The sequence below is a fragment of the Ictalurus furcatus genome, chromosome 23, assembly GCF_023375685.1.
Source record: "Ictalurus furcatus strain D&B chromosome 23, Billie_1.0, whole genome shotgun sequence".
Taxonomy (NCBI): Eukaryota; Metazoa; Chordata; class Actinopteri; order Siluriformes; family Ictaluridae; genus Ictalurus; species Ictalurus furcatus.
Window position 1 is genome coordinate 11856018 of NC_071277.1, and position 21053 is coordinate 11877070.

The window sequence follows — 21053 nt, forward strand, 5'->3', positions numbered from 1 at the left end:
ACTCCGCCACTCTATCTGAACCTGTCAGAACTGAGCCACCAACCCCCACCGAACTACACTCCAGCCGTCCTATCCTCACCAGTGGCGTTACACACGAGATCCCAAGTGAAGGGACCAACAACGTTGCTGCCTGAGGGCTTCAGACCAACAAAATCGGACAGAGAAGGGACAGTGCACATCGTATTAAATGCCCCAATGCTAGAAGTGGCCGGAGAAGGAGGCCCTATGCTAATTCACAGACCCTGGACATTGGAAGACATCAGGAGCAGCATGATGTATCTGCCGGCTCTCCGCGAAGTAGGAGGACAAAAGTTTGGGGATGAATTTCAGATATTCTGCAGAGAATTCAGACCCACCACTCATGAACTACGACGACTGCTCATGGCAAAACTTGACACGGACTGGGTCAAGGTTTCACGTGAATTTCCAGAGGATGATGTCTGCTTGATCAACCCACAGTAGGATGATGAAGTCAAAGCAAGGTACACAGCACAAATCACGGCGCTCCAGCAGAGGCTGATGAACATCTTTCTTGTGCGACTGGACATGACAAAAATATAAAAGTGTAAACAATAAGACTCAGAGACTGTATCACAGTACCTGTCCAGGCTCACTAAGATCCATGACGCAAAATCAGGCTTGGAGAAACCCAATGCTCTGGCAGATGGGCAGGCAGCCGTCACAGCATGGGAGGCACATCTCAGAAACAGCTTTATAAATGGCATTAAACCACAAATTGTCGCTATAGTCAAACAACAATGTATCACCTGGGACGCCCAGAAACCTCACACAAGTGGAAAGGTATGCAATCCATGCGGAGAAGCTCCTACAAGAGGCAAAGGAAAGAAAGATGGAGAGGAGAGGAAGACCAAAAGCACACAGATGAGGAAGACCCAGCCATCAGGGCTGTGGACCAGGATTAAACTGCGGAAAAGTTGGACATTTTGCAAGAGACTGTCCAAAGCTGATGTAAACTGACGGGCGGAGCTAATGGAAGGGTGAGGCACCTGGGAACAGAAGAGGTGACATCAGACACCCAAATTATCAGTTAGCTCACAAAGAACAGGAATATATGCACACACCCACATCCAACATTAGTCAGACTGATAATTCACAAATGTCTGAACCAGTCATGACCCTTAACATTTTAAAGTATAATGCCTCTCCTTTTACACGGTTACCATGTATACCTCTTGTAATTAATGGGCAAAGTGTCACATTTTTAGTAGATACAGGAGCAACGTATTCAGTAATAACACACTGCGAATTAAAAGAATCCCCAAAAATGAGTTCACGGTCACTGCATTCCATGGGTAGGACATTCAGTATTAGAACGTTTCTCTGAACCGTTAGTTTGTGAATGTGCCTAATTTCGTCTTCATGTCCAGTCAATCTACTGGGCAGGGACTTAATGTGTGTTTTACACTTAAATTTTATGTCCTCACGTCAGGGAGTAACAATAACTGATGACTCATCTTTGGGAACACCATTTGTTAAAGAAACAGAGCTCTGTGTTTATCAATGGTCCATGCATAGCAAGCCTAGAGCCTGTGCTCGTTTGTTGACATTGGCACATGATAAGATGAAGGACAACTATGTTGATTTCATGCTGTCTTCTGCCCTTCATTGCACACCGCAAGTGCATGAAGGAAGAGAATTTAATTTTGAGAAAGAATTGTTTATGGATATCCCAGAAAGTGAAGAGCTGTACGTACATTTACAGTTACATTTATTCATTTAGCAGACGCTTTTATCCAAAGCAACTAACAAATGAGAAAATACAAGCAAACCTATATTGGTGTGACAAATTTTGTGCATGTTCAGTCAAATTGAGTGACACACAGTTGCATGTATTTTTGTCCCAGAATCAGTGCCCCATGTCTCATTAACCAAAATAAAGAACAAACAGTAGAAAGACTGTGGGTCAGATTATGTGAGAGTGGGAAAATTACAGATTGGGAACAGAAACCATTCTCCAACATGTCGTACAGCCCGACACTGGGAGTTTATAAAAATTTCTTTCTGGAAATGTGTAAGGTTAACCGGGATGTTATTTGTCATGACAAGGGAATGTTTCTGAAATTTGGGACAAGCCCCACACCCCTAGAGATACAATCACAATTGAAGAAGGTGCCTCTCGGGTTGTGGGCCCAAGGGAAAGATGACAGAGGCCTGATTAGAAGTGCACCACCAGTCGTGATCATGCCCAAATCTGACTTTAGGCCCAGACAATCTCAATACCCTCTTAAAGCAGAAGCTATTGAAGGCATTGGACCAGATTTCAATTCATTATTGAAGGCAGGGGTCATTGTTCCCTGTCCTGATTCGTCAGTGCGCACTCCAATAGTTCCAGTGAGAGAAGCAAAAAAAACAAACAAACAAAAAAATAACCTGCAACCTGATGAATGGAGATTTGTACAAGATTTGCAAGCGGTTAATGCAGCAGTCAAACAGAGAGCTCCAGACGTGCCAAATTCTTACACTATATTAAGCCAGGTTCCAGCAAATAGCGAATGGTTTTCAGTCGTAGATTTAGCTAATGTGTTTTTTCAGTATATCTCTTGATAAAGACATCCTGAGATTCAGGATGTTCCCTTGACCGTAATTTATGCAACAGTGACAGTACTGGACATAAAGAAATAAAGGAATGCGCAAACCACACTTTGGCATTTATGTTCATATTCCCATATGAAGGTCAAATGGTAGCAGTGGCAGATTTTTTATGGTTTTGTGTAGGAAAGCGTTTGTAGGCCATATTACCAAGAGGCTAGATTGGAATACATACTAGGGTGCGAATGATCCAGTGAGATAACAGTGGTGAGCTGGAATTAAGGACAGCCTCATAAGCAAAGCTCAAAGGGGAATCATAGAGTGAAAAAGGTTACCAGACCCTAAGGTATATATAGACTCACTAGGACAACAAAGAGGTATGCCTAATGAATACAAAGCTAGATATGAGGTGAATTCAGGATTTGAGTCTATACTGATCTGGATTAACACCCAACAAAAATGTGGAATGGATTAATTAGATTTACTATAATCAGCAGAGGTTTATTAATTATACTGATGATCCTTTGTCTGTATTAGGAGAACAGGTAGATACTACAAGTAAAATGACATGGCAAATCAGTCAGGCTCTAAATTGCTTATTTGGAGAAAAATGAGATGTGTGTGTGTCTTATTTGTAGATCAGTGTGGCACTTATATCCCTAACAAACTGCACCTGATGGAACTTTCACTGAAGCCATGAATAAACTAAAGAACTTAAGGCAAGAGGTTACAGAAAATGCAGATAGAGATCTTCAGATTGCTTGTGATTCATGCAACAGTTAAACAAATGTTACTGCAATATGGAATATCCAAGGGTAATGAGTCAGTAGCTGCGTTTACATGGACAACAATAATCCACTCTTAATCCGATTAAGACTATACTCTAATTAAGAAACTACCATGTAAACAGCAATTTTTACTTACCTTAATCTAATTAAGATCATAATCGAAGTAAGCAATAATCTAATTAAGACAGGTGGAGTACTCCTGTATTAGTCGCATTATGGACGTGTAGTAGTGACATGTAAACCCCTTAATCACATTATGAACGTCGTGTGGGAGCTTTCACCGCATTTTGCGACAGGACACGATCACACACGGCAGTTTTACGGCGAACAAGAGAGTTCGGCTGTGTCCCAAATCGCATACTTTCCTACTATAGGCCTGTAGTGGGGAAAAATACATGTATCTCGGCTACTATATAGACAGTAACTACGCGATTTGGGACACACCCACTGCTTCATCTAGTTGTCTATTAGCACGTATAGCATGACAAATAATTAACTGCACTTAAAGCTTTCTTTAAAAAAATAAATAAAAACACCCAAAACTGTGTACGGTACCATAACGAAGACGAATTGTATGTTGATACGTGAAATTCTGGAGGGACGTCGGACGGCGTGGCACGGTGACGTAATGACACGGGCTGTTAATCTAATTGTGTTCTAAAACATGTAAAACGGGAACATGACAGGAGTATTCTAAAAGTGACTCATGTAAACACCTTAATCACATTATTATCTTACTCAGATTAAGGTCAATAATTAGATTACTGCTGTCCATGTTAACATAGTCAGTGTTGCAGATTGAATTTAAACTGGACCCATATGTTTTCCAGATTGAACTGGGCCTCTGATTCATCAGAAGAAGAGGATACCAGCTCCTCAAATGAGGATGAAGAAGAAGCTTGATGAGCCATGCCCTGGCTGCAAGTGTGAGCCTAACCTCTCCGCAGGAGTGACTCTCTACGATATGCAAAGTGTCTGGGTTGAAGAATAACATCATTGTGACAATGATGAGAGACTCCATGTTACTACTCCGCAAGAGCGTGGTTTCAGGATTTGGTCATTGATAAAAAGACTAAGTGATCAGGATTGATCACTAGCTAGTATAAACTGAAGGGACTGAATTGTGAGATTGTTCTCTTGGCGTAGGTGGGACTTAGTTCCAAGGGGATAAAATATGGAATATTTTAATCAGTCTTAAGCAATAAAAATATAATCATCTATAATCAATGTATAAAATATGAGAGAGTATTCATGCATGTTGATCAAGGAAACTAGGAGAAATTGATGTACCAAAAAAGTTGCAAATATCATAAACCCATATGCTATTCACAATAGAACACAGAAAACATATCAAATATTTAAGATGAGGAAATGTAACATTTTAACGGGAAAAAAAGTTAATTTTGAATTTGATGGTCACAACCTGTCTCAAAAAAGTTGGGACGGGGCAACAAAAGGCTGGAAAGGAGAGTGTTACTAAAAAGAAACAGCTGGAGGAACACTTTGTAACTAATTAACTAATTGCAACAAATTAGGTTAACCTAATCATGGTGAACCTCTGCCCATCTTTACTTCTGAGAGCCTCTGCCTCTCTAAGATACAAGATTCTCATGTTACTGACCTGTTGCCAATTAACCTCCAGCTGTTTCTTTTTAGTAACACTTAATATTCCAGCCTTTTATTGCCTTTTAACTTTTTTTGAGATTTTGTGGCCGTCAAATTCAAAATTACCTTATTTTTTTTCTTAAAATGGTTCATTTACTCAGTTTAAACATTTGATATGTTTTCTATGTTCTATTGTGAATAACATATGAGTTTATGAGATTTGCAAATCATTGCATTCTGTTTTTATTTAGTTTTATTTACATTTTACACAGCATCCCAACTTTTTTGGAATTGGGGTTGTAACTCTAGCTTGTGGGAAATCACTTGAACACACATTTCTCACTCCTAGTTTGTAGTTTTTAATACAATTGAGCTTGTCCTCTGTATCTTTATGCTAGCTTGGTTTTTGTTATTCCTTAGCATGCTCTTATGACATAACAGAGATGTGAGCTATAGAGGGTCTTTGAAAGTTTATAAAATAATGTATCAAGATGGAGTCTTGGAGTCAGATTCTCTGCAGACATCTCGGCTCTATTGCTTTGGCAGTAAAGTCTACTTTCTGGCACCAAAACCGAGAGACTTGAAGAAGATTCCACAAAACTAGTCACAAAGTCTGACAAGCATCCTTGCAGCCTGACATACTGCGGCCTGTCAGTGAGGTAATCCCAGCCATGAGGTCCTGGTCCACCTGCTTCACAGAGAGCTTCTCAGCCAGCTGGAGTCGCTGGACCATGTTAAAAGCACTAGAGAAATCAAAGAACATAGTACTTTGTGGCCTCTCCAGGTGTGTAAGCTTTGTGAAGCAGGTAGATGTTGGCATCCTCCACACCAATGTTAGCCTGGTACACAAACTGCAGCAGATCCAGGCATTCACATTAAATGGGTCTGAGCACTGGGAAATCCTTTCTTGGGCAAAGGGACTATGCAGGATGTCTTCCAGACCTTAGGCACCTTTTTCAGCCTCAGGGACAGGTAAAGAAGATGCCAAAACACTTCTGCCAGCTGCTTCGCACACACTTTAAGCACCCTCGGGTTGATACTGTCATGTCCTCTGGCCTTGTTAATCCGGGTCTTATTGAGCTTTCATCTCACCTGGTTGGCCGTGATCATAACGACTGGAGTGGTTGGGGATATGGTGGGAGTGGGGATGTCATTCTCTGTCTTTACATTGTCTGATGGTGAGAAGAGTTGGGCTGTGGCTATCGTGCCCCAATCCCCAAGTGGAGGGAATTTCGGCCTGCATTGGTGAGGCAAACCTGTTGAAAAACTAATTTCACCCATTGGGGTGACCCTTTGTCCCCTGAACTGTTTATTCTGGCCTTGTCATGCCAGTAATGCTCATCACTCCCCCCCACACATCTCTTGGATTGTTCTGTTGCAGCTTCCCCTCATTCATGTTCTTATAGCAGTTATTAGCCCTCCTCAGCTCCTTCTGTATTCCCTTCTTGGTATCATCATTATCACCTGTCATGAAGGCTCTCTTCTTCCTGTTTAGTAGGGCTTTGACGTCCCTGTTGATTCAAGGCTTGTTGTTGGGGAAGCAGCGGATCTTCTTGGTGGGGACAATGTTCTCCTTACAGAACCTGATGTAGTCAGTTACACCCGACATGACTTAGCTAACATCCAAGCTTGTTAGGTAGATAACGTTAATATATGTAGACTAAACACCTTATAATACATGTTAGCAAGTAGAAATACAAGCAAAATGGGACTTTATTGGAATTGACCTTGACCAAGAGATCTTGCATGATGGAGATGGCACATCCCTTGTAGATAAGGCCCTTTTCTTTAGCAGATGACATGAAGATTTTGCGATTTTCTCCACAGTTATGGAGCTTGATTAACACAGACTACAGACAATTGCCCCTGGGCAGGCCAAGTATCCTGTGTGCTCAGTCGAGTTTTATTGTGCCATGTTTGGTTTTCAGGCCCCGTGAAGTATGCAGCCATGTCTGAAAGAATTTAACAGATTGGCGACCCTCCACGCCTTCAGAGGACCCAAATGTTATCCCTCTGGCTACGGTTTTTAATGTCCTCAGCTCTCTTGGTCAGGGACGGCACAATTATTTTGAGCATCATTATCCTGTCATTGAGGTCCACCATTTTGCCCTCTGTCTTTGAAACAAGGTTCTCCGTCTCAGTGATGCGTTTTGTATATTCTCAAGTCTAGTTGAAATGAAGTCCAGGGTCGTCTCAAAGTATGCAAATTTCTAATGAAGCACTTAAATTATCAGTGACAATCTGTGCTATGCTAATCTGTGCTATGCTAGCCTGCTCAGTTTATGTGTAGCTGTCTTTGCTACCTTGATTAGCAGCTGATTGTCCTTTCACCAATGCCTGACCCCTCTTTGCTGGGATGCCACATGCCCAGCACCAGACATTGTCAGAAGTTTACAGGTAAGGTTAGAGTTAGAAGTCAGAAGTCCACTTAGTTTGGTAAAACTCAAAAACTTGTAGAATGGTAGCGGGAGCTCCACAAAAATGTGCCACTCACCATGAGAGCATCACATGACCCCCCACAAGTGCATTTTCTATTCAATACATGAAATCACCTAGAGATCGCATTCCTAATGTTCACTGCAGCTGTATTTCAGAGTATATATTATGTATTATGTAAGTGTATATTATGTATTATGTATATTATGTGTAGCTGTCTTTGCTACCTTGATTAGCAGCTGAATGTCCTTTCACCAATGCCTGACCCCTCTTTGCTGGGATGCCGCATGCCCAGTACCAGACATTGTCAGGAGTTTACAGGTAAGGTTAGAGTTAGAAGTTAGGAGTCCACTTAGTTTGGTAAAACTCAAAAAATTGAAGAATGGTAGCGCGAGCTCCGCGAAAATGTGCCACTCACCATGAGAGCATCACAGGACCCCCCACAAGTGCATTTTCTATTCTATACATGAAATCACCTAGAGATTGCATTCCTAATGTTCACTGCAGCTGTATTTCAGAGTGTAAATAAGATATAACTTCTGTGAACCAGTTGGCACTATGATTGCTCCACTTTCTCTCTCCTGGCATTCCCTTCCATGGAGCGTTGTACATCTGGCCTTTGGCTTGTTCTGATTTTCAATTTGCACCCTTCCTCACCAGTATTTCACCAATTTAAGCCCATCACAAACATATCCATCCAAAACAAGCAAAACCATACAAGCCTCCAGAGTGACTATGGCTGTAGCAAGCCCCACTGGCACCATTAATGCATGCTTAATGACACTGGTTCCGTATGGATTTCTCCTAACAGCACACAAACCTATCTACACATCAGACCTTTGTGGCTTCTTCAGGTTTTCAAATGGACATCGTTTCTCTCTGATTTTTCATTGATATGAGCCCATGACACCTTAGAAGGGCTACGAGCTAGTGAGTAGTGAGTTTTGCAGCTGACAAGTAGAGTGATCCCTGGCTTTAACAGTAGTCCTGCCTCAATCCTGGCCCTAAATTGCCCCTACAATGCCCAATGATTTAGTATTTTAGTTTCTCTAACATACTGGACTTAAATCAGAGTTTACAAAAAAGCTCCAATATGTTTAAAATGCTAATCTGAAAACTAGTCAAAGCTGGTACAAGGCTGTGTGACAAAAATTGCTCAAATCAAATCCAGAATCAAATAAATGAAGGGTTTTGTAATAAGCGATATATACAGAATCAGATTTTGCTGAATTATCTATTGTGTGTAGTTTGCAAAATTAAACTCTGAAGCCAAACACGCTAAAATGAAAAATATTTCTTAAAATTAAGAAAGTGGTGTGTTAGTTAAAACAATTTACCAAGAACAAGAAACCATTTTATTAATTTCCTAAAGAGCTCTGGGCTCATATCATGAAAGGATGGCTACGGTTTGTTTTTTAGAGGAGAAAGAATCTGTTGGAATTTTCCAATTATTATACAGTTTGTGTAGTTTATTTTTATTTTCATAGTTTTTATATTAAATAGCAGATAGCTGACTTAAGGGACTGGTGTTTGTTAATCTGTTATCTGTTTAATAATCAATCTGTAACCTGTTAGGGTTTTCCAGAGTAATTGCTACGTTATACTGCACACACACCACTATTGGAGCGTCCCTGTGGGTGTATGAATCTACAGGGTGTCTGAAAAGTCAGGAACCAGTGAGAGTACCAAGAAGTTCCAGGAAGCACTATCTCTACCCTTTCATCCAATGTTAATGCAATTTCAAATTTTTAAAATAAATATAAAATATAAATAAGTAAATTAACAATAAACACAAAATCATGTATATATACTCAGCAAAAAAAAAGAAACGTCGTCTCACATTCAACTGCTTTAATTTCCAGCAAATTTCTTAAAGTGTAAATATTTGTATTAACATAAAGACAGTCAACAACTTAGACATAAACTGAACAAGTTTCACAGACATTTGACAAACATAAATGGAATAATGAGTCCATGAAAAAAGGGGGGTCACTATCAAAAGTAACAGTCAGTATCTGGTGTGTCCACCAGCTGCTTTAAGTATTACAGTGCATCTCATCCTCATGGACTGCACCAGATTTGTCAGTTCTTGCTGTGAGATGATACCCCACTCTTCCACCAAGGCATTTGCACGTCAATCACGTTTTCAATCACGTCTCTTTAGTGTCCTAAGTCATTGTAACTGTGACCATAATTGCCTATTGCATGTAAACTGTTAGTGTCTTAAAGACTGTTCCACAGGTGCATGTGTAATAATTGTTAATGGTTCATTGAACAAGCATGAAAAACATTGTTTAAACCCTTTCCAATAAAGATCTGTAGAGCTTATTTGGATTTTACAAAATTATCTTTAAAATACAGATGTGGCCTTTAAGAATGCGTGTTTTTTCACACTGTATCACACGATTCGTCACGTGTATACTGCAGGCACAATTCTAAGAATTTAAATTCATTTGTTTTGCTTCACACAATAACCACCAGGTGGTACATGGAGCAAAGTATTGTAGTTGAACGCAGTACAATAAAAATGCATATGTTATGCAAAAATATTACGTTACTCATCAAAACTTATGATAAACCTAATTTAAATAAATTTCTAATTACAGGATTATGTAATATATAAAGTGAGCATGATCGAATCTCGTATCCCAGGTACAATAACTATAGTATTTAAATTAACGTGGCATTGTATTGTAGGCAATCCAGGGAGTAAAATGCATATGCTCACTGTAGCTTGAATAGCTTTGGATTCACATGCAAATGTCCTGGGTGATTACTTGAAGATGACAATTGCTTATTAATCTTATCATCTTGTGATCATCAAATTGAATGGGAGGAGCAGAAGCATAAAACTTGGAGAGTCATATAAATTCTATCCAGGTCAAGTTATTTGTACGTATTTGCAGTCTATGACATCGCAGTGGAGGCAAAAATCATTTTACTCAAAGAGAAGTGCTGCTGAGAGGTGATAATAGTTGGGGGGAAGGGGAGATCCACGCATCAATAAATAACCGCTTAAAAAGGTGCAGGATTCATCCTCTTCAAAAACACAAATAATTTCTTTGTTGCTAAACCCAATCCTCACTCCACGCTATAAAAGAGACGTTTTGAACACCATGACTTTGTGTAGTATTGAGTGTTATTCACCGTACCAAGCATTAGTACTCTGTTCCTCGTTTAGTTTCATGTTCTTTGACCTTGTTTCTCGTTTCTCGTTCTTGATTCTAGCCTTGCATAGTTTATGTCTGATTGCCAATTGCCTGACCCATTGCGTTTCTTGACCTCGCCATTGTCTTCTGTTTTGGAATTCTTTGCCTGTCTCTCTCTAAATAAACTCTTTATTTACGCATCCGTCCTAACCTTCATTACATGTATATACGTGACAATTGTTGAAATGTAGTACTTTGGTTTATTAGCTATACATATACAAAAATGCCCATACGAGGTCAATAAGGTGACCTCCCATGCCATATTCCTGTCTGAGGTTGAAGAGACGACCTCTCAAGCCAAGTTCCTGTCTGAGGTCGAAAAGAGGGCCTCTCAAGCCAAGTTTCTGTACGAGGTTGAAGAGACGACCTCCCAAGCCATGTTCCTGTCTGAGGTCAACGAGGTGACCCCCCACACCAAATTCCAGCTAAAGGTCGACGAGGCGACCTCCCACGCCAAGTTCCAGCTAAAGGTCGATGATGTGACCTTCCACTCAAACATCCAATCTGAAATCGACGATATGACCTTCCATGCCAAGTTCTACTCTGAAACCAATGTCATGATCAACCAGACTCTGCTCACGCCTGAAGCCGACATCACGACCAACCAGGTTCTACTCACGCCTGAAGCCAACGTCACGAACAACCAAGTTCTGATCACACCCGAGTCTGCTGACACGGACAACCACGTTCTGCTCACACCCGAGTCTGTTGACACAATCAACCAAGTTCTCCTAATGCCTGAAACCGACGTCACGACGTCATGAGTTATGCTCACGCCTGAGTCTGTTGACACGACCAACCAAGTACTCCACATGCCTAAAACCGACGTCACGACCAACCAGGTTCTGTTCATGCTTGAAACCGACGTCATGACCAACCAGGTTCTGCTCATGCCAGAGTCAGTTGACACGACCAACCAAGTTCTTCTTATACCTGAAAACAACGTCACAACCAATCAAGTTATGCTCATGCCTGAAACCTACGTCATGACAGTTGTTCTACGTCCTGACAGTCTAATCAGTTGTTTTAAAATTACAGTCCCCTCCGAAAGTATTGGAAATGCAAGGCCAATTAAATTTTTTTTTTGCTGTAGAATGAAAATATTTGGGTTGGAGATCAAAAGATGAATATGAGAAGAGAGTTTACAATTTCAGCTTTTATTTCCTGTATTTATATGTAGATGTGTTAAATGTCATAGACTATAGCACATTTTGTATCAGACCACCCAGTTTTTAGGCAAGCAGAAATATTGGAACATGTGACTGATAGGTGTTTCTTGTTGCCCAGGTGTCTCCTGTTAGATTGTTCAAACAATAAATAGCTCTGAAGATTTACTATTGGCTTTAGTCTTCAGTTTCACTAATGAGGATTGTACTTCAAAAGCAAGCCATTGTGAAGCTGAGAAAAGAGGGAAAATCAATCAGAGGCATTACAAAACATTGGCCAATACAACAATTTGGAAAGTCCTCAAAAAAGAAAGAAACCACTGGTGTACTGAGTAACAAACACTGAATGGGTCACCCAAGGAAAACAACAAAGGCTGATGACAGAAACATTGTGAGAGCTATGAAGAAAACCCCCCCCAAAAAACAGTCAGTGACATCACCAACATCCTCCACAGGGCAGGGTGAAGGTTCCCCATTTGAAGAAGTCTTCAAAAAAAGCAGCAATATAGAGGCCATACAACAAGACACAAACCTCTCATCAGCATTAAGAATTGGAAAACAAGACTGGAATTTGCAAAGAAATATAAAGATGAGCCACAAATGTCCTGGAACCAAGATTATGCTCTACCAAAGTGATGGAAAGGCCAAAGCATGGAGAAAGAAAGGATCTGCTCATGATCCAAAACAAACAAGCTTATTTGTGAAACATGGTGGAAGGAGTGTCATGGCTTGGGCTTGCATCGCTGCTTCTGTAACTGTTACGAAACGAGACTTGGACAGGAAGTAAGCGCAGGAGTAATGTCTTTATTTAGACTTAAAGCAACACCTGAGGAGGTGGGAAACAAGGTCTAAACATAAAACTAGAACTGAAGCATGAAGCACAAAACTTAGAACCAGACTATGACTTGATACACTCGTTCAACTAAGGCATGAAACATTCATTTAACTCAGGCATGAACACTCATTTAACTTAGGCAGGAAACACTCCTCTAACTATGGCTGGAAACACTCCTCTAAACATGGCAGGAAACACTCATCTAACGATGGCAGGAAACACTCATCTAACTAGAGCATTAAACTCTCATTTAATTATGGCATCAAACTCTCATTTAACCATGGCATGAACTAAGGAACAAGACAGGACATGGAATATTACCGCATGGTGCCATTACACCCATCAGTTTCTATTGGTCTCTGCTCTAATACTGCGCCACTTGCGCAGCAATGCGGGGGGTTTAAATAACCAGTCACAATTACCCCTGAATACAGACAGCTGGGACTAATCATGACACACCGTCGAATATCAGCCAAAACCTGAACTGGAAGAGAACCATACCAAAACAAAAGGCACGTATCCGTAGGAAACAGTCTTAGCGTCCATGCACACTTCGAGCACGTGTACCCGCTTTTGCGGTGCTCGTGCACATTGTCTCCACAGCGACCTCTGCCGGTGAGATCGTCACAGAACCCCCCTCCAAAGGTGGTCCTGGGCCCCTGTGTAATCTGTCCTTTGATGTATCAGAAAACAGGGCGGTCTCCGCCGGGCAGCAGACAGGCGGAGCACCGCCCCCAGCAGGGCTGGGGCATTGGGCGCCATCCACCGTGGGGCTGGAGCTTGGGGCGACGTCCTCAGCGGGACTGGAACGCAGGGCGACGTCCTCAGCGTGGCTGGACACTGGGAGACGTCCTCAGCGGAGCTGGACAGCGGGACAGCTTTCTCGGTGGCAGAGACCTCCGTGTGGGTCTCTGGCTGGAGCTTTGAGGTTGCCAAGTTGACCTCGGGCTGGAGCGTCGGCGCTGAGACCTCCCCGCAGGTCGCTAGCTGGAGCTCTGAGATCGCCAAGTTGACCTCAGACAGTGGCCCAGAGGTTAAAGCAAATTCCGGTGTTCAGATTCGGTTTCGGTCGGGAGTCGCTCATTCATGCGACTACTCTTTGTTTTGCTAATTATTGAGGTATGCTCAGCTGAAACACATCAGTATTTATTAATTAAGAAACGCTGAGGCGGAGGCGGAAGCGTCAGCCCTTGTCGTGTGAAGACCGAGCTCGTGTAAAGACCTGCGAGTCTACCTGCGCGAGTCCACCAAGCAAGGACACCGACAAGACACCACACGTGCTGCTTTTCTCCCTTTATTCCTCTTGCTGTTACCTGTTTACACACACTAACATGTGTCATCAGTTTATCCCTGTTATTTGCCACAGGCGCAGACCATGGCATTCTCCCAGAAACATACGCAACTTGGACAACCTACGCTCTCTGAATGTGGCCTCTGCAGGTTCCCTCTCATTCTCAATCGGACTTTGGAACTGCCAATCTGCTGTCAACAAGGCAGATTTCATTCTTGCCTTTGCAACCCACTCCAACCTCAGTGTGCTGGCTCTGACTGAGACCTGGATCCATGCTAACACTGCCACACCTGCTGCCCTGGCCTCCAACTTCAACTTCTCCCATACCTCACGCCCCAATAGACGAGGGGGTGGTACAGGTTTGCTTCTCTCCAAAACATGGAAATTTACCTGTCTTTCTCCCTCTTGCTCATACAATTCCTTTGAATTTCATGCTGTTACAGTTACTGACCCTGCCAAAATGCACTTTCTTGTTGTTTACCGTCCTCCAGGTCAACTGGGGAAGTTCATCGATGAATTTGACATGCTACTGTCCACCATCCCAGATGATGGAACTCCTCTTCTGGTCCTTGGTGATTTCAACATTCATCTAGACAAGCCACATGCAGCTGACTTTCTTGCTCTCCTTCCCACATTTGACCTCAAGCAGTTCACCACACCAGCAACCCACAAAGACGGCAGACAGCTTGACCTCATCCTCACACGTAATTGCACCACACATAATCTTCTCATTACTCCTCTCCACACCTCTGATCATTTCTTTATCCAGTTCTCTATTTCTCTCCCTTCACCCCCTTCACTGTCTCCTCCCTCTATCTCTTTTTGTCACAATCTTCACTCCCTATCCCCCTCACATTTCTCCTCCGTTGTCACAACCTTACTTCCCTCCGATAGCCACCTTTCCTCACTTGACTTAAACACTGCAACAGATATGCTATGTTCCACCCTAACATCTTCTCTTGACAGCATATGCCCCCTAACCTCCAGACCTGCTCACACATCACCCTCTAGCCCTTGGCTCTCAGAAGCTCTGTGTAACAACCGGGCCAAACTAAGAGCATCTGAAAGGAAATGGCGCAAATCAAACAACCCAAATGACCTAACCAATTACCAGACACTTCTCTCCTCTTTTTCCAATAGCATTTCCATTGCTAAAGCCACATACTACCAAGAGAAGATTGGTAGTTCTCCCAACACCCGCATTCTCTTCAAAACCTTTTCCTCTCTTCTCTGTCCCGCTCCTCCCCCTTCCCCTACCTCTCTCACTGCAGATGACTTTACCACTTTCTTTTCCAACAAGATTACATCAATCAGGAACCAGTTCTCAACCCCAGACATGCATAGACCGGCTCCTCCTCCATGTAACTCCCAACTGACTTCCTTCTCTCCCCTCTCAGAGACTGATGTCTCTAAACTCCTCCTCTCTAGCCGTCCCACAACCTGTCCTCTTGACCCTATCCCTTCTCACCTTCTTCAGTCCATCTCTCCCACACTATTACCTGCACTCACACATATCTTTGACACATCCCTCTCTACTGGCACATACCCTACCTCATTTAAGCAAGCCCGGGTTACCCCACTGCTTAAAAAAAACATCACTTAACCCTGCTGTAGTTGACAACTACAGATCTGTTTCCCTCCTCCCTTTTTCTTTCCAAAACTCTTGAAAGAGACGTTTTTAATCAACTCTCCAATTTTCTCACACAGAACAACCTCCTGGACACCAAGCAGTCTGGCTTCAAGAGCAACCACTCCACGGAGACTGCTCTGCTTTCCGTCACTGAAGCCTTACAACTAGCAAGAGCAACCTCTAGATCGTCTGTCCTCATCCTACTTGACCTCTCTGCTGCTTTCGACACTATGAACCATCAGATCCTCCTGTCAATTCTCTATAGCCTGGGCATCACTGGAACGGTTTTGCGCTGGGTGGAATCCTATCTCTCTGACAGATCCTTCAAGGTATCATGGAGGGGAGGTATTTCTGAAACTCAGCAACTCACAACTGGCGTTCCACAGGGGTCAGTTCTGGGTCCACTCCTCTTTTCTATCTACACTACATCTCTAGGGCAGGTGATTGAGTCTCATGGCTTCTCATATGAGACTCAATCTCATATGAGATGCTGATGACACCCAGCTCTATTTGTCCTTCCAGCCTGATGATCCATCCGTCTCTGCACGGATCTTTGCTTGCTTGTCAGACATCTCGGTCTGGATGAGGGAACACCATCTTAAGCTTAACCTGGCAAATTCTGAGCTTCTCGTCATCCCAGCCTCTCCCTCAATCAACCATAACCTCACTGTACAGCTCAGCTCACTCACACTTATGCCAACCAGGATGGCCAGGAACCTTGGGGTGATTCTTGATGACAGCTTGACTTTTACAGACCATATCTCAGCAACTGCAAGGTTCATGGTTGGTTCATCCTGTACAACATCAAGAAATTCCGACCCTACCTCACCGAACAGGCTACACAGATAGTAGTCCAGGCTCTTGTTATCTTTAAACTGGACTACTACAACTCACTGCTTTCAGGCCTCCCAGCCAGCTCCATCAAACCATTTCAGATGATTCAGAATGCTGCAGTGCACCTCGTCTTCAACCAGCCCAAGAGAACCCATGTCACACCCCTCTTCATCTCCCTCCACTGGCTTCCTGTAGCTGCCTGCATCAAATTCAAGGCCTTGATACTCACCTACAAGACCTTGTCAGGAACAGCACCCTCCTACCTCAACTCTCTCCTGAAGGCCTACGTTCCCTCTCGCAATCTGCGATCGATTAGCGACCGACGTTTAGTAGTTCCCACTCAGCATGGCGCAAGGTCCCTTTCCAGAACCTTCATGCTAACTGTTCCTCAGTGGTGGAATGAACTTCCAATCTCAATCCGGATCGCAGAATCTCTCACCATCTTCAAAAAACAGCTAAAGACCCACCTCTTCCGTGAACACCTAACCAACTCATAAAAAAAAATTTTTTTAAAAATTTGCACTTACACCTCTACTCTGTGCACTTTGCTTCTTCTGGAACTCAATTAATGGATCTTGTATGGTAGCACTACTTGTATTGTTCTCTGCTTGATATATCGCTTTGCTTGTATTTTTCTCATTTGTAAGTCACTTTGGATAAAAGCGTCTGCTAAGTGAATAAATGTAAATGTAAATGTATTGGTCTCTGCTCTAATACTGCACCACATACGCAGCAACGCGAGGGGTTTAAATAACCAGTCACAATTACCCCTGAATACAGACAGCTGGGACCAATCATGACACACCCTTGAATATCAACCAATACCTGAACTGGAAGAGAACCATACCAAAACAAAAGGCACGTGTCCATAGGAAACAGTCTTAGTGTCCATGCGCACTTCGAGCACGTGCATGCGCTTTCCCGATGCTCGTGCACGTTGTTTCCACAGCGACCTCTGCCAGCAAGATCGTGACAAACAGGCTCATTAATCTTTATTGATGATGTAACTCATGATGATAGCAGCAGAATGAATTCAGAAGGTTACAGGAACTGTCTGACAATTTACATATAAATGCATCCAAAATAATTGGGAGGTTTTATAATGCAGCAAGACAATGATCCAAAACACACTGCCAACTCAACAAAGGACAAAGAAAAAGTGGGTGCTTTTAGACTGACCAAGTCAATTACTAGACCTTAATCCAGTTGGCCATACATTTGCACCTACTGAAGCTCCTGTAGTTTTGCTCACCTAAAATTTAGGTGGTCTAATACAAAAGGTTTTTTTTTTTTTTTTTTAATTGTTTAACTACATGTAAATACCATGAAATAAAAGCTGAAATCCTAAAATCTAGTCTCATATCCATCTTTTGATCTCAAACCCAAATGTCTTTGGTTTATAGCAGAATGAAATGAATTGGCCTTGCCATTCAAATAGTTTCAGAGGGGACTGTACTTCTGATATGAACAAAGCACATGCCCTAACTGACTAGCCATAAGAAATGTATGGAAACATTAAAAATCTATAGAGTTGTGAAAATTGAGTGTGAATGTCTTTAGCTGAGGTGTATTTTGGTCTTAACTGTAGATGGCTAAATAAAGATCCAGATGTATTTGTTCACAAGGATATAATTACTTCATAATTCATTTATCAATGCAGAGGATTAATAAGTTTATCTACTTCCATGGCACCTAGAGGGTGTAGAAAATACATCTTGTGCTGAAATGATTGAGTAGAGTATTGAGGTAGGAGCCAAAGAATAAACATCATCATTAACGTCAACAAACACAATGACCACCAAGCTTTGCAGTTTGGCAGAGAATGGTTGTCTTTTTATTATGGCAAATATATAAAATTATACTATTATCTTCCAGTAATCCAACTTTATATTGCTGTTTCCTCATTAGTCTGCCTGCATTGTATAGGCCAAGTTTCATGATTCACTGTATATATCTGCATCTTGTGTACACTCTCTGGGATATAAGCGACACAAATACATGATTCATACTGGAAAATAAAATTAGTTGATTCTTTATTTAGATTTTTTTGCATAGGAAAAGTGGCTTAAAACATTTAAAGAGCAATATGGTTAAAATTACCAGAATGGTTGTTAGATTATCTCTGACATTTAAGTGTATATGTAATTAATCAAAGTGGAATTTTATTTTTAACATCTAATCACATTTGATCAGGCTATCTTTGCACTACTCATATCATTCAGAATCCATAGGCTTTAAACCCAGGGCTGCAGTCGGGTTTTACATATTCGGCATGCTGAAACATGCAAATGATTTAGGCATAGATCAGATCATAGATAATGATTCATGTTAATGTGATATAATAATTTAATATGCTAGGTCTGAATTTAGTATATATTAGTATTTTCAGTGTGGATCACTCTAAATGGCTGTCACCTCAGGAACTAAACAATATAATATCCATAAATGTATTATTACTAAACACTACAAACATTTATATTTCATCATTATTCAACAGAAACAAAAATATTCTTATATTGTAAAAAATTTTTAAAATAAATTAGTTTACAAAGCCTAAGCAAACCGTAACACCAAACAATGGCTGAATTCAACTCTCACAATTCACTACAGAACTTGGAATTGTGATGGAATTATATCATTTTGAATTAGATTTTCTGCATGCGCATATATATATATATATATATATATATATATATATATATATATATATATATATATTTAAAGGTTTGAAACTATGTAAACAGCCAAGCTGCTGTTTATGGTTTTCTACAATATATGCCATAAAAAGGTCTATAGTTCAGGGTAATTTCCTTGATGATTATGATGAACGAAAAAGAAAATTAACTGAGTCTAACAGTTAACTGGCATTACTCTTGAGAGGATATGAAAGTTGTTTTTCCTCTTAAACTGTACAACGAAAACATATACTCTAGTATATGAGATGTAAATGTTATCTAAATTTCTTTGTGCATAATCATACATTTTTATATCTCTGTCCAGTGCAAACCAAGACTGACTTACCCACACAAGAGCCACCAAGTGACACAGAGACAGCAACACCACAATTCGTCCCATGATGAAACCACCTCAAACAGTGCAGAAAGCTTAATGGGACTCTCTGCTGAAACACTACAGTCTAACAGTCACCTTCTGCTTCAGTTTTAGCACAACAGTTATTGTGCTTGATTAATAGAAAACTACTTCCAAGCTTGTTGTTGGTTTCTTTTTGTGGGCACACACCCTTTCTCTCCCGCCCAGGACTCAATGACTTATCATATCTTGTTTTCATGGCACTTATCTTTTTAATGCTGCTGGGAATATCCAAGGTTTTCAACCTTTGCCCTCCCCATATTATACTTCCTTATTTGAAACTCTGTCCTTGGTTAATCAGTATTAATGTGCATAGATTTTCCTTTTATGTCTTTCATTTTTTTTCTTCCTGATTAATTTGAGCCATTTTGTCCTTCACTTATTTTATTTAAAGTTTTTTTTAAAAAATAATCCATGTATTTAAATCCATCTAAAATCATGTAGACGTTATCATACAGTACTGTTATAATACACACTCCATTTTATTCTTCAGATTTTATAACATGCCCTTTGATTTAATATTTCTGCCAGCTTAAAAAAAATAATAAATAAAAAAAATCATTTAATCAGGCTAAACATGCAGATGAGGGCACTAACATACAGGAAAAAGTCAATGTTATCATTTAGGACAATAAAACAATAAAAGAAAGTTTAAAAAAAATAGGCTGATTTCTTATTAGCATTACAAGCAAATTATCTAAATGGATTATTAAAATTATTCTATATTATTTGTGGGACATAAAATTGGCCATATAATATCCAGACTTTAATAAATGATCTGAGGATTCTAAGTTTCAGAATTTAGACTCAGAGAGATGCAGGATTTGAAAACGCAGTCTCAATTATGCATGATTCGAACCTTAGGCTTAAGCAAATATTTATAGTGAAATATGGGCTCAAGCAACCAGCAGTATTAAGTAAACACAATATGTCATGCTATGTGTTGGCATTGTAAATAAGCTCATTAAAGCTATATTTCTGCTCCCTGCCAACCTCTGCCATCACTTCTACTGATAGCAATGGTTAGCACTTCTGTTTTAGCTGCTCATTTTATTTATTGTGAAGTTCCAAGCCTTGATTATTTCTGAGTGCCTTACCATATATCATTTTGATTTAATCTTTGGAGTATCCTTTGGCTTAGTTCGTGCTATCAACAGTGTTTCTGACCCTTGCCTGCTTGTTAACCTTGATTTTGAATTGTGTCAACTCAATTAGCTGAGATCTGTATTAAAATTTTTTGCACATGGATCTGAGCTCTCCCTTGGAGCCCTGTATGTTATACATAAGCTTAATGGTACAGCTGATTTGCATTAGTGACACCCACAACTCCACAATACAGGGTTTTCCCTAGGGTTTCAGACAGCTTAGGTGCACAATATATGTGGACCCATTAAAATATTTATCCTAGTGTTTTTTTAACACTTTGACCAGCGGTTTTCATCAGAAAAAGATGCTACGTATGAACACAGCCTAACTTTGTTTAACTACCAAACCACATTAGATACTAAGATTAGTTCAGTCGAGGTATATTTATCTAACATCAACTAACTAGCTTCGCTGGCTAATGTAACTTAATTCAGTACATGAATTTCCTTAGTTATATTATAACATCTGCTATA

At 40.9% G+C, this 21053-nt stretch overlaps 1 protein-coding gene across 1 annotated transcript in view; it reads right to left on the minus strand.

Moving 5' to 3' along the window:
• ptprh (protein tyrosine phosphatase receptor type H) overlaps positions 1 to 20197 on the minus strand; it is an 85000-nt gene extending 64803 nt beyond the window's left edge. The window contains exon 1 of the mRNA XM_053611264.1: positions 19366 to 20197. Coding sequence (XP_053467239.1) covers positions 19366 to 19419 — 54 coding nt within the window. The 5' untranslated portion in view covers positions 19420 to 20197. The remainder of the gene's footprint in view (positions 1 to 19365) is intronic.
• Between the last annotated feature and the right edge of the window lie 856 nt (positions 20198 to 21053).